At 35.0% G+C, this 16,965-nt stretch overlaps 1 protein-coding gene across 2 annotated transcripts in view; it reads left to right on the top strand.

Moving 5' to 3' along the window:
• The window catches only part of chrm2a (cholinergic receptor, muscarinic 2a), a 202,434-nt gene extending 185,663 nt beyond the window's left edge, over positions 1 to 16,771 (top strand). For both annotated transcript variants that reach the window (XM_088646915.1, XM_088646916.1), the window contains exon 3: positions 7,355 to 16,771. In XM_088646915.1, coding sequence (XP_088503041.1) covers positions 7,424 to 8,905 — 1,482 coding nt within the window. In that variant the 5' untranslated portion in view covers positions 7,355 to 7,423 and the 3' untranslated portion in view covers positions 8,906 to 16,771. The remainder of the gene's footprint in view (positions 1 to 7,354) is intronic.
• The last annotated feature ends 194 nt before the right edge of the window (positions 16,772 to 16,965 follow it).

Genomic DNA, 16,965 nt, shown 5'->3' with positions numbered 1-16,965 from the left:
AAATTTAATTTAATTGAAATTACTTAGCTTCGAACGTGATATTGAGAAATATAAAAAATGTCAATATAGTGTCGATAATATTTGCTATTTTAGTTTTTCAAAGAAATGTTTATTTGTTAAAAGAAAGCTAATGGCAACTATAGGGCTTGAACCACAGACCTCAGACTTATGAGGCAGGCACTTAAGCCATCACACCACAGCCACATAGAAAGCAGTGAAACAGCAGTACACATATCAATAAAAAAGTCTTATAGTACTGTTTGTGCTACAGTATATGAATATACAGTAATTATATCATTATTAATTTGTTTAGATATGTGTTTCCATATTATATTCCCTGTTAATCAAATTCTAAAAGTATGCTTTTATTTATGCTGATAACATGCGAATTCACAGAAAAACATTAAAAGACTATCACTTTTCACAAAGTATATAAACGTAGTATGGTCAGAAGGAGCATGTAAAAACGTTTCCAAAATAATGACATGTAAGGCTTTGATGCTTAAAATGTTTAGGGAGAAAGTGGAATACTGGTGTGTATTTTTTCTTTAAAATACCAATACCAACCATATACAGTTTACATGATATGTTTATGTTCCTAAATTAATATCGTTTATGACCATTAGATGCATTATGCTCCTCTTCTTTTTATGCTCAACTACTAAAATGTCCCTTTAGTTGTAAAATTCCATATAAATATTCAATACTAAGTGGATTAAAGCATGCACAGTAAAGAGATTAAATGATGAAATATTTTTAATAATGACCAATGCACCATGAGTGCCCCTGTCGGTCATTTTGGCCAGCCAATCACATACCGGAGTACGCTGCAGTGGCTTGTGGGTAGTTGCATGTGGTATGGGTTTGTACAGTGCAGTTTGAATGGCTGCATCTGTAACACGTGAGCTGTTACCTTTATTCATATTACAAACAGAGGGAAGTTTACAGATTTTCAAATGTCAAGCTAGAACATTATGGGACAAACGTTCCAATGTCAATTTAGATAAAAGTACAGGATCTTCAGTCACTATCAAGCAGTTTTTCATTTTTGAGGGTTTTGTTACAGCTAACCTAAATCTCTCTCAAAACACTTCCTACTTAAATCTACAGTTCAAAAACTTCTCAGGTAAAATATGAAACTCTTATATAGTAATAATAAGTTGTCAAAATACAATTTTGTACTTCATTTTAAGTTTTTCCTTCTCATAAACCACACCTTGCATTAATGTTGTCACTTTTAAAAAGTCTTTTATGACTTGCCAGTTGACATACCAAACTGTTTGAAAAGCTGCTGGATTTGTATTACAGATGTAAACAATTATTTCAAATTATTCATTATAGATTTGAACCACTTATAATATGGAATCACAACCTTTTCTTCTCAAATCTCAGTACATTTTTAGTTTTCTGTAATTATTATATCCAAAGGGTTGCAAGATAAATTTGAGCCTGCACAAGGACATCATGCTGTAGGAGACATACAAATGTAAGGGAAGTAGGCTCAGTTGATATAAGCATTGAATAGGAACAAGTAATAGGTTTATTCCATGCTGAAAAAAATAAGAAAGAAAACACAACGTTTCGGCCGTAGAGCCTTCTTAAGGTGTGAGAAAGATAAGGCAGTAAGCAAAGGTAATGTAGCGGGAGAACGAAAGCTGGGAGAGAGGAGGAGCGAGAGGCGGGAGCAGGGGACAGAAAGAGAGGCCAATCAAGAGGTGTGAAGTCAGAATAGGTGTAGAGAGGTGTGAACATTAGCATACATTACCATTGAATAGATGACTGAGCATCATCTTGTGTTACAAAAGATAATTGATGATAAAACAGTAATCTAATAAAAAAATATTGAAATAAAGATTTAAATAACACAGTCTAGATGTAAACCTGAAAACCTCATCAGCTAGTGGTGTTTTGATTCTACCTGTTTTTAAACACATACAGTAAGAAAACAGTGTTCATTGTGTGTGTATTTATTAAAATAATTGTGACATTGTTCCTAATCAGCCAGCCGCACTATACTTTTGTAGCCTGAGATTACCATGTATCCCAAACTAAGCAGGATGGTTTTGGTCAATACTGGGATGGGAAACATGAACAGTAGGTGGACATGTACAGTAGGTGTACACTTCAGTGGAAGACAAAGTACACTTCTTCTTGTTTACAAGCACTTTGGGATTCCACTGGATGAAATGTTGTACAAATTACAAGCAATATTTGTTTTAAATCCAGTTCAAATTATTTGTAAGTAGGATGATAGTGATGACCACCCAGGGACTTTATCTGAGATATCAGAAAAGCATGCTAACATAAAAGTTATTTGAAAGTGGGATCTTATGCATGGCACAATTTTAAAAGCACAGAGAGCAAAGCTTACCTCCAGCTGTTTCTTGAAACACTTCTGATATCTTAATTTTTATTAAATTAATCATTTAATGAATCCTTTTGTAAATTATCTGCTGCTTTGCATTCACAATGTTTGTATTATAGATACATCTTACTGTATATATCTTTTTGTTTTAGAAACATTGGTATATTTTCAGAAAACTGGATATGAATATTACTTTCTTTCAAATTTTTGGCTTTGATGAAAAGTTTCAAAGATTCTCTGAAGATTGCAGTATTTTAAGTGGAGAACCCAGAGGTCTCCAAATCCCACTCCTATCCTCTCCTATCATGGACAGAAAACATTATCTGTGTATTACAGCAGCATTCTGCACAAAGAGTCCATATTCACAGGATCTGAATGATTCATATCTTCATATCAGGCTCCCAGAAGTCTCCTCTTGCCTTGAGCTATCTAAAGTGTACAGGGATACCACTGCATAGAAACATGGGCAGGCACAGAATGAATTTGAGCATTAACTCTACAATTCCCAGCCGAAATCTACTGTAAGAGCCTGCAGGCCAACAAACCTCAAGCCATAACGCAATTATATAATAGCGGAGTTATTCCTGGGTTGACAGTGGAACCCTAGGATTATGCTGCAATCCCATTTGAAATGTCTTCAGCCTAAAGCAAATCTAACTAAAACCTCAAGCTAAAAGCTGGCTAATTCACCCTGGGGCTGGGTCAACAGACCTTCAGATATGAGCATAGCATTTTCAAATTTACTGAATTTTTCAAAACCTTTTTATGACCTTGCTTGTAGGTTAACAAAAAATAGAAACTTTTCAGTGAAACAATTATTTTCACATCTCTTAAACTTTTGAAACGCAATATTTTACATTTATTTTGAAAGGCTGTGATATTTAAAAATTTAAAAATTATAAGAAAATATTTAGCTGATCTGTTATTGAACTAAACAGTATACAACTCATCAGGCATTTACTGTATAAATGTTACCATCTATTTTGGAATGCTGCAGATGAGAGAAGGGGGTAATTCAATACTTATATGCAAAACACCAAGTTGTTTTAATATGGAACCACATATTGTCCTTGAAATGTATTGTGAGAAACATATCCAGACATACCTAGATGTGGTCTTCTTCAATTATTACAACTTTTCAAAAACAATGAAATGTGAACATAAGAAAGCTGTAAAGAATTGCTGAAAACTAAGAACATGAGGAAGATTTTTACACAAAAGACTGTGGGAGTCTGTGACATGCTACCCAGCCACACTTTCAAGGCCAATTCCCTGGGTTTCAAGAAACGGCTTGATGAGATTTTCGGGTAAATTAGCTGGTAGCAACATAATGGGATTAATGGGCCGAAAGGCCTCCTCTCATTTGCAATCTTTCTTTGTCTGAATGAACAATCTTTTTCCACATAAAAGAATGGGATGTGTTACCCATTAAGGAAAGAGATGCACATTAACTCTCAACAAGAATAATCCCACCGAGCAGAGAATCTGCTGTGACTGACTTTTTAATACAAATATTCTCATTGTGTCTCCATGCACAGTGGTGGGGAAGAATTTAAAGTAAATACAGCATTCTCTCAGGAGACAAAACTGTAGGATTGGGAATGTGTGGTCCTGACAGGATTTCTTGGGGACCTCTGTAAGGAGGCATTTCAATAGTTAAAAGTGACCATACTGTGGGTGAGGATTAATGTGCAATGCAACAGAATGGCATTTCATTTTGGGCAGAGACTCAGTGGTTATCCACTCAAATAATGAGGTGGATGTCCCAGAAAGCAGGGAGAGTGATAGACTATGCCACACTGATAAAAACATACTGTAGGTTCTCTCCCACAGGTGATAATCAGTCATAGGTTCGCTCCTACAGGTGAATCCTCTCTGATGAGATTCAAAGGTGGCTTTCAGTGTTTTACAAATTATTCACTTGGTTGCCAAGGGGTACTCCTAGACATGCAGTGTTCTGTTTTAGTGTATTCCGTACAGTTTCTTATCACCAGTTTAATTCAAATTAATCATAAAAATCCTGATGTCAGTTGTAATTAGAACAGAAATTCACACGAAACATCCTTCTCACACTTTAATACTCCTTTTACTACAAAATTTACTATTGCAGTTATACCTTGAATGCCTTGCTGGATTCAGTGAGAGAGCTTCAGCTCAGTTTCTCTGGAGTCCTGAAATAAAGTTTCAGTTTTTTGATGGGGGTTTTCTATATCTCGCAGAATATACAATTCAAAGTCAAAGTTACACTTTTACATTATATTTAAAAGTTAAAGTTACTTTTTGTATTTAATGTTAATACAAAACTAGAAATGTAACAGAAACACTGGACTACAGGACTCCTTTAAAATATAATGAGTTTTGGATTCAAGACAGAATCATAGCAAATTGATGAAATTGCATATATTTCATAGACACAGCAGATTAATTTAACTGAAAACAGGCCTCTTACAAGTAAAATATTTTGTATCTCTGAGGTCAGCAGATTCACTCCAACACATCTTTGTGACTTACAAGGAACTAACCTTATGTCGAAACATATTTTTAACATGAGGATAGTTATATGTTAGTCGAGGAGTTTATAAATTAATCCTACACAATTCTTTGATCATACACATTATGTACTATTGAGTACACAGCTGTCTTCACATACTAGTGACAAGACCACACATTTAAACTTTGGTCTTTTTGTAAACATAAGTGAAATGAAATCATAAGTATTAATTCACTAGGAATAACAACACTCAAGAATCAAGCATATTAAAAGGCTTATTAATTTTTTTTGTCATTATACATTTTTCTTAACCTGCTTTGCCAATGGCTAACCACCTGGCCATAGCATGAGGAGGCTAGGACCCCCATGCAGAATGTGGCGTGACCAAGGAGTAGCTGCTAAGTTGTAGATAGTATTTATAATGTTTAGTTGAGTACATTACTGTATGTCAGGATTGATTACGAATTACTGACAGCTGAGTCTGATTGTTGTCATCCCTCCCAACATTTGTTATAAATTCATTTTGTGAATTCACTCAATCTCACTTCCTGAAACATACTGTAAGCTTTAAGAATAATTCAGCATAAACATCTCCTATCTAATCAATATACATGGGCAAAGGTGCTCTGTTATTACATTCAGAGCAGTAGTTCTTGATTAACAAACATCTATGCTTCCTAGACATATGTTAGCCTGCTAATTTACGTTGTATAATTCACTTACTGGAGTTAAAGATAATTGAGTGGAACTCATGTGACACAATTTTATTGGAAACATTTGCTTTTAAAATATGTATTTTGTATTCTTTCAAAAGGATCTTTATGTGTTTTCTTTAAAGAATATACTCTTATCTTATGTCATACATTAGATGTCAATTCTGAAAATTTATACAATGTAAACAATTTGTTCTTCTTTGAGTTCAGCACTATGCAGTGTGGATATTGTGCATTTCAACTTAATTTATATTGATTATATGTAATTTCAATTTATATATGCATTGTATGACAGAGAAATTTAACAAAAAGTTTGGAAATATTGAACAGAATCCTATAAACTACATGAATTATGCATTTTACTTTATTTTTTAATTCTCCTGGAGGAAATGTTTCCGTTAATGTTTCTGCATGTAACCTACAATATATAAAAACACTATATTTAAAACTTATATGTTGAAATATGGAATGAGTTATTTTGTAATTTATTCTCTAAATGGAAGGATTTCATTTGGGTAAAGCACTAGCTTGCTTATTTAATGTATTATTGTAAAATTGAAATCAATTTTACATTTTCACCTTCCGTGGTACTTTTTGTTCAATAATCTATATGAACATTATACTCTATGATGATAATAATAATAATAATAATAATAATAATAATTGCTTACACTTATATAGCGCTTTTCTGGACACTCCACTCAAAGCGCTTTACAGGTAATGGGGACTCCCCCCCACCACCACCAATGTGCAGCCCCACCTGGATGATGCGACGGCAGCCATAATGCGCAGGAACGCTCACCACACATCATCTATCAGTGGGGAGGAGAGCAGAGTAATGAAGCCAATTCATAGAGAGGGATTATTAGAAGGCCATGATTGGTAAGGGCCAATGGGAAATTTGGCCAGCACGCTGGGGTTACACCCCTACTCTTTTCAAGAAATGCCCTGGGATTTTTAATGACCACAGAGAGTCAGGACCTCCCATCCCATCCAAAGCACAGCGCCTGTTTGAAGTATAGTGTCCCCGTCACTAGACTGGGGCATTAGGACCCACATGGACAACAGGGTGAGCACCCCCTGCTGGCCCCACTAACACCTCTTCCAGCAGCAACCTTAGTTTTTCCCCAGGAGGTCTCCCATCCAGGTACTCACCAGGCTCACACCTGCTTAGCTTCAGTAGGTTGCCAGTTGTGAGTTACAGGGTGATATGGCTGCTGGCAAGAGACACCAATGAGCACCTTGCTACATAGTAGTTTCACCTAATCTATAGATACACCTTATCTATACTTCAAGTAGGTAGCTGCGTCGGCATGCATAGGCTGCATAGGAACAGGTAACGGGTTTATTCCACGCTGAAAAGAAAAGAAAGGAAACAACGTTTTGGCCGTGGAGCCTTTTTCAGGTGTGAGAAAGACAGGGTAGACGGCAAAGATTTAATAGCACAGGAGAATGAAAGCTGGGAAAGTGGAGGAGAATTGAGAGGCCACTCAGTAAGAGTAAAGTGGAGAGGGGTGGAGAAAGGTGTGAAGTCAAAACCTGCAGAAGAATAGAGAATATTACATAAAATAAGTCTATCATAGTACTTCATAGTACTATGGTACTTTATTATCTTTAGTCTTACTTTACATTATTATACTATATCTTTCAATGATTGAGAGCATCTTTACATAGTGTATATTTTAGCCCTTACATGATTAGTCAGAAGACAATATGAAGACAAGCGTAACATCTGGTACTCTGATCAATATCTAAACATATGTCATTTTCTCTTTTTCTACCTAGGTGTAGGTGGCTCCAAAACTCTGTCCCAGCTGACAGCAGGAGACTAAGTGAAAGCAGAAGGGATTCCAAATGGCCAACTATACATACACAAATGCCTCTCAAGGCAATGACACAGGTTTCATACTTCCAGAAAGCCCCTACAAGACAGTGGAGGTTGTTTTTATTGTTCTCGTGGCAGGATCACTTAGTCTGGTCACAGTTATTGGGAATATCCTGGTCATGGTTTCCATTAAGGTAAACAGGAACTTGCAAACTGTCAACAACTACTTCCTCTTCAGTCTGGCTTGTGCTGACCTTATCATTGGGGTTTGTTCCATGAATCTGTACACAGTATACACTGTCATTGGCTACTGGCCCCTTGGGCCTGTTGTCTGTGATCTGTGGTTAGCCCTCGATTACGTGGTCAGCAATGCCTCAGTAATGAACCTGCTCATCATCAGTTTTGACCGCTATTTTTGTGTCACTAAGCCTCTCAGCTACCCAGTTAAGAGAACCACAAAGATGGCTGGTATGATGATTGCTGCAGCCTGGGTCCTGTCTTTTATCCTCTGGGCTCCAGCTATCCTGTTCTGGCAATTCATAGTTGGGGGGCGAACTGTACCTGAAAGAGAGTGTTACATCCAATTTTTCTCCAATGCTGCAGTCACCTTCGGCACAGCCATCGCAGCTTTTTACCTGCCTGTCATCATTATGATGGTTCTCTACTGGCAGATCTCCATGGCCAGCAAAAGCCGCATAAAGAAGGATCATAGGAAACCTTCTGGCAACCAGGAGGCTTTCTCCCCAAGTTTGGTGCGGGGACAAATTGTCAAACCCAACAACAATAATGTGAATGCAGAGGAAGTAGAAAGGGAGCAGGTCCTGAATCAGAATCAGAATCAAGACCTGGCCAACCAACATGACGGAAAGCTTCAAAATGGTAAAGCCCCTTCTACAACAGGAGAAGATGGAGGTATGGAGACCTGTGGCCAAGGGGAAGAGAAGGAGAGCTCCAATGACTCCACCTCAGTTAGTGCTGTGGCTTCCAACCTGAAGGATGAGGAGTCAGTGTTGCCTGCTAAGGATTTGGGTACAACACCCAGCCAAGCCCCTGCCCGCCATCGTGCCAAGGCTGAAGGATCCAAACTCACTTGTATCAAAATTGTGACTAAATCCCCAAAGGGAGACTGCTATGCCACATCCAACACTACAGTTGAAATTATCCCAGGTGTGGAGAAGCAGAACCTAGTAGCTCGTAAAATTGTGAAGATGACTAAGCAACCCCCAAAGAAGAAGAAAACGCCCCCATCACGGGAAAAAAAGGTTACTCGGACAATCCTTGCCATTCTATTGGCTTTTATTGTGACCTGGACTCCCTACAATGTCATGGTTCTCATCAACACTTTCTGCTCCAGCTGTGTTCCTAACACTGTCTGGACTATTGGCTACTGGCTCTGCTACATCAATAGCACCATCAACCCTGCTTGCTATGCTCTCTGTAATGCCACCTTCAAAAAGACATTCAAACACCTCCTTCTCTGTCAGTACAAGAATATTGGAGCAGCCAGATGAAAAAAAAAGTTTTTTTTTCTTTTTTCAATTACTTTTCTACGTTAACAAATCCTATTGTAGCACTTTACACAAATGCAACTGCAACCAAGCGAGAAGACATGAGTTGGTAATTTTTTATATGTCATGTGAAAAAAACAATTGCGTTTTTAGATATTAAGTTTGCAGATGGACAGAAAAGGCACTGAATAAGGGAGAGATGAGAAGTTATCTCAGAGAAGTTATCTGCATGCCATACCTGACCATATACAAACACAAAGCACAGAAAATAAAACATACATGTGAACAAATTAAGCAAACTAAAGCATATATATAGTTAACTAGGTACAGAACTGAACTGTTGCTCATATTCATATTATTTGCCATTAAAATTCACATAGGCACACAGAGACAAACAGAGAAACACACACACAAACATGCATATTGGCAACTTTCTTAACTAAAAAGTATTCAAACTTGGAAAAAGGAAGTGCTTCTGTACTACTAAATACAACACACATTTTAAGGGAAAATAGGGCTGACTGAAATGACAAACAGTGTTTGTATTTCAGTATAAAACATGAAATACCTGTATATATAGTTTTTGTCAAAAATAATGTAAAGACTTTATTCATAAAACTATGAATGGAAGATGAGTAAGAAAGTGAGGAAACTGGGATTAAGTCTTTGAAGAGACGCACACAGGAGGGATTTTCTTTCTTTATTCCCTGTGATTGTGTCACACTTGCAGCCAGTGTGGTGGGGAACATAGTAGCTTATGTGTCTGTGTGTATGTACAGTATATGCTTTTGACAGCAAGTGGCCCAAGCAAGTTCCTTCTGGTTTGTCCTCTACAAAAGAGTCTCTACCATAGTTTTATGCTCTGTCATTAATGGAATATCTTTCCTTTACTATCTCTAGTGAGGCTTGATTCACCATAACTTGACTATTTGTTGCATATTTATACCCAGCATCTCACTACCAAGGCCACGTGCAGTGCAATACTAAGCCATTTTCCACATGACATTCTGTTAACTTGGCTGATCCACATTTTAGAATGGTTTTGCTACAAATACATTATAAATATAATTATAATATTAAGCACAGCTTTATTTTAGTACTGTGACAAGCTATTATTCATTAGGATTCACAACACCCAAGAATTAAATGTAATTAAAATGTTTATTGAGTGTTTTAGTCAAAGTAAATATTGGCTTAACCCTCTTGACTGAGGATCAGCCTCCTGGCCGCTGGAAGTGGAGACTAAGACTCCCATGTGGCGTGAGATGTGACCCAAAAGGGCCTGCAAAGGTGGATATGGAGTGGAAGAGGGGTGCAAAAGACAAATGTGAGGAAAGAAAAGGCATATATGTATGGTATTTATCATTTCTAAGGTGAGGTAATGACATTAAGGAATGATTATGATTCAGGGCAGCTGAGGCTGTTTGAACTTGGCTGTTGTCATCCTTCCTGCACTTTCGTTATAAACTCCATTAAGGGATTCTCTTATTGTTTATGAAATATGTAAAGTGCTTAATTGTGACATTGTCTGAAAAAAAGAAAAAAATTGGTTTGTTCTCAAGGCAAAGAAAGTTCTCCAAAATAGCTGCAACATGGTACAGTGCATATTTTATAGTATTGCCTTTAGGCTGCTTGTCACCCACTATAAAGGTGTATCATTAACCAGCCCACAGTAACACTACAGCCAGTTTGTGGCTAGGCTGGCATTAATGTTCCAGTACCAAGATTAATATTCATTATAACAAAACTCTCCTGGTTGAGTTGTAAACCATGGCCTCCTTCAAAAAGTAGACAAACCTTTTATACTAAAGTATTAATACTCACTCAATACTAAACTGTATAGTCACTTACAGTAAATACCAAATTAGCAAGATGACCTCAACCTCCTCTCATTTGAAACTTTCTTACTTTTATAGCAACTAGTGTTTTACTCACATAAAAGTAAAAAAAGTATTTCAAAATATGAATATTTAAAACAATATTAAAATATAGTTTTAAATATCGGATATCTTATTTTTTGCTTTAAATACTTATCTGAAACCTTTGAAAGCTACAGCTCCTGACTGTCAAGGGACTATAACTGAACATGGGTATTACATAAAAAAAGATAAAGAGGAAAAAAAATATGCAGTATAAAAGTCCTATGTGTTTCTTTTGTCTGCCAGGAGAAAATATGAAATCACATGTTACCATTCTTTGGAGATAGAACATCTCCTGCTAGACTGTATGACATTAATTAAAGTGATGTTGAGCAAGATAGTGAAATAAAATGATTTTCAGCATTGCTATTTTTTTAGAATTGATCCTACTGCTGTATACCACCTTACCTGTTCAATTTTAAAACAAAATCAGAGAACATGTTTACAGTATGTGTTTAGATATTTCTCATGCATGCTACAAAATAAATCCAAAGAAATGCATGGCTTGTACCAGAAAGCAATCATAAAAATCCATATAATAGTTTTTTTAAACACAAGTCTGTCATTGTGCATTCTGGAGTAAGCTTTCTTTAAAAAGTGAGCTAGAGATGTTATCAAATTACAGAAATAGTTCTTTTTAGGTACATGCCATGCTTCTAACACAGTTACATTTACAGAGACTTAAATGAGTAAGATTACGACCTCTCCAAGAACACCTACAATTAGATCTAGAACTACAATCTAGAAAATTATTATTATTATTATTATTATTATTATTATTATTATTATTATTATTATAATGTCTTAATATATTGTACTGTATGCCCATGGTCCAGAATTATCTGCCCCCTTACTTATTATCTTATTATTTCATTTCAGAGTGCATTTCATCACTGTGTTTAATTGAGTATGAATATTTACATTTTTGTCTCTCTCTAAAAGAAAGGGCAATTTAAATGGGAATTCTTCAAATCTTTAAATTTTTATTTTCCAGCTGGGAATTTTGGGGGGGAAATCTTTCACTTCAGTCCCAAAATTTTAACATAATAGCAACACACAAAATCACAAAGCAACATGAAATCATGTACTGTAAATAATAGGCAGATACAAAAATAAAGAATTACTTATTTCATTTTTTTAAAATGTATGAATTAACATGTAAAATTCAGACATTGTAATGAGGGATAAAATGACAAATATATTAGGAACTTTTGGAATCTAGAATTTGCATATCTAATACAGTATATATAATATAGTCATCATCACTAGAAAGGTGAATTATGGGCCTCTCAAGTGAATACACCGGTAAAAGTGTAAATAGAGCCCAAGTTGAGCCCTTTAATTTAGATACTGTTTTTGCTGGTTCAAGCCTGCCTTATGTCATTACCTCCAGCCGTGTGACATTAAACCCTGTGACTTGCTGTGTTGCCTGTGAAAGCTGAACCGAGCCACCATTTAGTACAAACTCAGCTGTAATCAGAGTGTGAAAATGGCAGATAGTTCAACAGTGAGTTTCTCATAGAATATGCAGTACTTCCTTTCTTTATCTTTCACTTTTTAAGTAGTAAAATGTAGTTATAAGTCAAGTTGCTTGACAATTGCCAATCAAAACTGAGGAATACAAAAAAGACTATTTCAAAATAACAAATGCACTAGATGTGTTTGCTGTCCTTTTATTTTAAAGGGACAGTTTACATTCTTATGTACACTCTCATGTAAGTGTTGATATGGTTTTCCACCTAACTGTTAACCCTAGGCAGAAAACAATGGCTATTCAGAATTATTGCACTATTCATCAGATCTGAAAATTAAATAAGTCCCATCTTACAAATGCACATAATCTGAATGCTTTCTTGGTTGCTCAAGGCATGGTGGCATGAGAAGATAAGGATATATTGTGTATGATTTAGTAAGCAGTAGATTTAGTAATCCAGCTCTTTGGAGGCTGTTATCCCAATTCAAAGCGGACCATTTGTCTGATAAGTGGACATGTGCCTGTGTTTCATCAACACACACACTATGAAGCTCTCTTGAAAGTCCTTGGGCACAGAATACTTGATTTATCTATTACTAAGCCTGTCATCTGAGTGATGCAAGAGTATGTAAGTATTCACTTTAACAGCTAAGTGTTTAGTTTAATTTGTGCAACTTATCCAGGAATTTGTCAATAGCCTTAGAATGAAAATGGATCTTGCACTGCCAGGGAGGGTTGAGCCTGCCTTCCACTTGGCTGCCATAAACGATTTAGATAATGTTTAAAGTTACAGTACTAAATCTTTTTTGACATAACATTTAAGTGAAGAATATTTTTCAGGTTTGCAAATAATTAATAAACAGAAGGCAATGAGATTAGCCTCCTACTTTTAAAATGACAAGTAGACAAAATGGCAAGAGAAAATACTGCAAGGGATAATAAAAATACTAAGTTATGTTTAGAAGCAATATATAGCTTACTGTCACATAAGAATTAAAATACGACTCACAAATACTGCACAAACTGATGGAACTCACTTCTGTGGAGCACTTAAATGTTGTTTTTAATTATTACTCTGACATATTCAGAATCAGTGTGTCTTCAAAGAAGTTGACTAAAGTTTTATTTTGGTAGATTTGTTAATTTCCTGGTCAGGGAATGACTAACCCAATCCAGTCTTTGTTTTTTATATAATTTGTTTATTCTATTTTGTGGTAACCTATCTACTATAGTACATAAATCTTGGCAGCAGATATCAAACAGAACTATTGATGGTGAACATTAGTATGTTAAACTTTTCATGTACTGTTTTTATAGCTTAAATGTAAGCAGATATCAAGCTAAATGACACACAATTGGCAAGAATTACATTATATTAAATCACAGTTAAGTGATTACATAATAGTACTGTAGAATTATACTGTACATCTTGCAAAAATGTAAGTTAGAGTTCTCTCTAAGTTATACAGTATTTACAGTATGTCTGTTGATATGGCCATGTGAAGGGTATTGTGATACAACAAAGGTATTCAAAATCAATCATCCTAAACTAGGGCATAATGTAGGTCCACACAGCCATCTGCTTTCTCTGCTGACCATCATGTTAGTTGTTATTGTCTTCTTGACAGATTATCCATGAAGGGAAACATTTCCAAGAAAATGAAGTGCCAGTTTGCATAAATGTGGTAAATGTCACTAAAGATCGTTTTATTGAATTATGAAGAAAAAAAGTGCCTTTAACCTACGATGTATTTCTTTTCCTACAAATAATAAGCTTTTACCAGTACAATTATTTTTCAGAACAGTAGCATTTGTAGTCATGTTTGGAAACATGAACTCTATTGATTTTTAACCATATTTTCAATGTTTAAACTGAAATGAAAGCAAGACCATACAGTTTAAGAGTAATGAAAATAAGTGTCAGGAAAATTTGGTGAACACATTTTTTATTGTTTTGATATAACCCAGTCACAGCATGACCGATTTATTAAGATCATAATAATACATAGAACACTAACTTAAAACGTATTTTAAGTTCAATACAATATTTTCATATTGTATTGAATGATGGCCATAAAAGTAATATAGTGATGTCTGTGTTATTTGGCTCTCTGAATAAGATTATCTTACCATATGTCAGGTGATTTTGGTTTAACTCTTCATTTGCTGTTTTTAATACCAATCTAATTATGAAAAATACCATCCCAAGTGGCAACCTCCAGTACACAGAGTTATTTTGGTACTCACATTATTTGTATGAACTATATAAAACTATAATAGTTATAGGAAATGTAAAAGTCTAAAAGACTAAAAGGCTTTTCTATTTTGAATTCAAGGAAGGACAACATTTTATTGTGCACCTTACTTTTATTCACACTTCTGTACATGTTGTTACAGGTACATATCTTTAAAATCTGTAAGATTTGCAGGGTGGTTATGTGAAATATTATTAATATTCACTTTTCAAGTGCGTTATTTCAAAGTTCTGCAATGCTGCAACCAAGAGTTCTCAAGTAACACCTACTGTAATTGTGAATATCTGAATAGTCATATTTTTGGTTGTCCATTGTAATACCTGTAAACCTTTCAGGTATCCCCCAAAAATTACACTATTACACTATGGCATTACACTATGGAGAATACATTTGAACCATGTTATACGTACTGTAGGGGCTAGGGACCTGAAGTGTTGGAACTTCATAACGAAATGGCATACAGTATATAGAATTATTTTTCACCAAAGTAACAATATAAATATTGAGGTTTCTAGACCATAAGAGTTTAATTAAACTCTAATAAATTGCCCTTGTGACTTAAAGTGGCAGGCTCTTGCCATAGGAATTAATGAAATAGAGTCATGTTAGGGACTATAAGTTAGATTGACTGTATGTTTCACTTGCAGCTAAAATACAGAAGGTCCCAACGTAAGTTTTGGTTGTGTTCCTAAATAATGCAACTTAAAGCAAAATGGTTTAGGGGAATTAATATCCCTCTAGGAATTAAGTACATGCCCAGCAAATAGTTTAAACACTTGTATATATATTTAAAGTACTGTACCTATAACCCATGAAAATAAATAGAAATGGATGGATAGCCTCACCCACTCCTTTCAAAACAAAATGTCCACTGCTTTAGTGAAGATTTTTTCCACACACTGTATTTAAAATTAGTGATCACACTTTGATACATTGGCTGCATCAGCAAAACATTACATGGTAATAAGAACTGAGTTTCAGTGTTGGAACTTAACACCATTGTCTACAAGAAAAATTCTGAGTGTTAGATTTTGCTTTTCCCAATATTTTTTAGTTCCAAAACAAATTCATGAAAAAGTGTGGGGACTTTTTTCATCAAATTCCTAAATGACATATAGTGCAGCAATTTGTAATGCAGACCAGCAGCACTGACCAATAAATAGCAGATTATCCCATGTAAGGTTTTACTTTTTTCTTTTGTATACCCCGATATCTTGAAAACTGTCAAGTTGTAGTGTATTGGCTAACCTATATTTCCTATTCTGGGGGTACCAGCACCACACTTACTAGAGCATGTCTGTGAACATGCTAAAATAATCAGATTTCTTGAAGTCACTGAATATAACAACATTTCTCTCATTGACGTATACATGCATCCATCTAGAATGAGTCATGTGTCAGCCGGTATACAGTGGAAGGCACCTTTTACCATGGACAACAGTGAATTTTATATTTTCTAATAATCTGATGCAGGATTGCACAACTCTGTTAAACTGCCAAGTGACTCAGTGAATCCTTAAAGTACCACAGCTGCTTGTGATTGTCAGACAAATTGGTGCAGTATTACATGTTTATTAAACCATTAGTGCTTTCCTGTACAAATCATACCGTGTGCATACTTGTGGCAAACAATTTCATTAAATACAATGATTACATTAATGAGACAGGATATTGTTAACACATTTGTTAGAATTGTTAAAACTCCAAATGAGATATGTCACAATACTGAATAACATGAAAAGAATTATCATGATGTTAATTACATACAGTATACATAATTACTAGTAATTATTTATAAATAGTAATAAGAAATCAAATACTTTTAATTTAAATTTTAATTATAAAAATATATTATATCTATTGGCTTTAAACTAAAAAAAATAACAAAAATATAAATTTTCAGTAGTGATTTCAATTTATATGTCACGTACTGTAAGTTGTATTGAAAGCAGATACAAGTTTGAACTTCATTTAGTTCAACATTTTTAAATTATTAACATTGCAATTTGCAGCTACTGTATATTGTTGAGATACAGTGTGCACCTTTTGAAACATTTTAATATCATTTTAGTGGTTGCTTGCAAAGCTGTATAGATAATTGCACATACTATAGATGAATGTGCCGATACTGTAATTGATGTACAGTTTGTATATCTGTGGATATTACTTCACAGAACTCTCTAACATGTGTGGTGCTGAAATAAAAACTAAATACTGTGCTATGAAGGAGACAGTTTTTGTTCTGTTTTAAACAGACCCATTTAAACATAAAATTAAAATTATTTTAGAAATGTAAAATTAATAAATGCAACTCACAAAACCCAAAAGCATTGTAAATATTTGTCTTTTGTTTTTGTCTCCTCATGTCAGAGCAAGTAATCAAAATACATAATAAAGCCTTTGGGGGGGTTTATT

This window comes from Lepisosteus platostomus, chromosome 9, assembly GCF_059453375.1.
Source record: "Lepisosteus platostomus isolate fLepPlt1 chromosome 9, fLepPlt1.hap1, whole genome shotgun sequence".
NCBI lineage: Eukaryota > Metazoa > Chordata > Actinopteri > Semionotiformes > Lepisosteidae > Lepisosteus > Lepisosteus platostomus.
The sequence above is the reverse complement of the archived record's forward strand: the minus strand, read 5'-3'. Positions and strand labels throughout refer to the sequence as shown.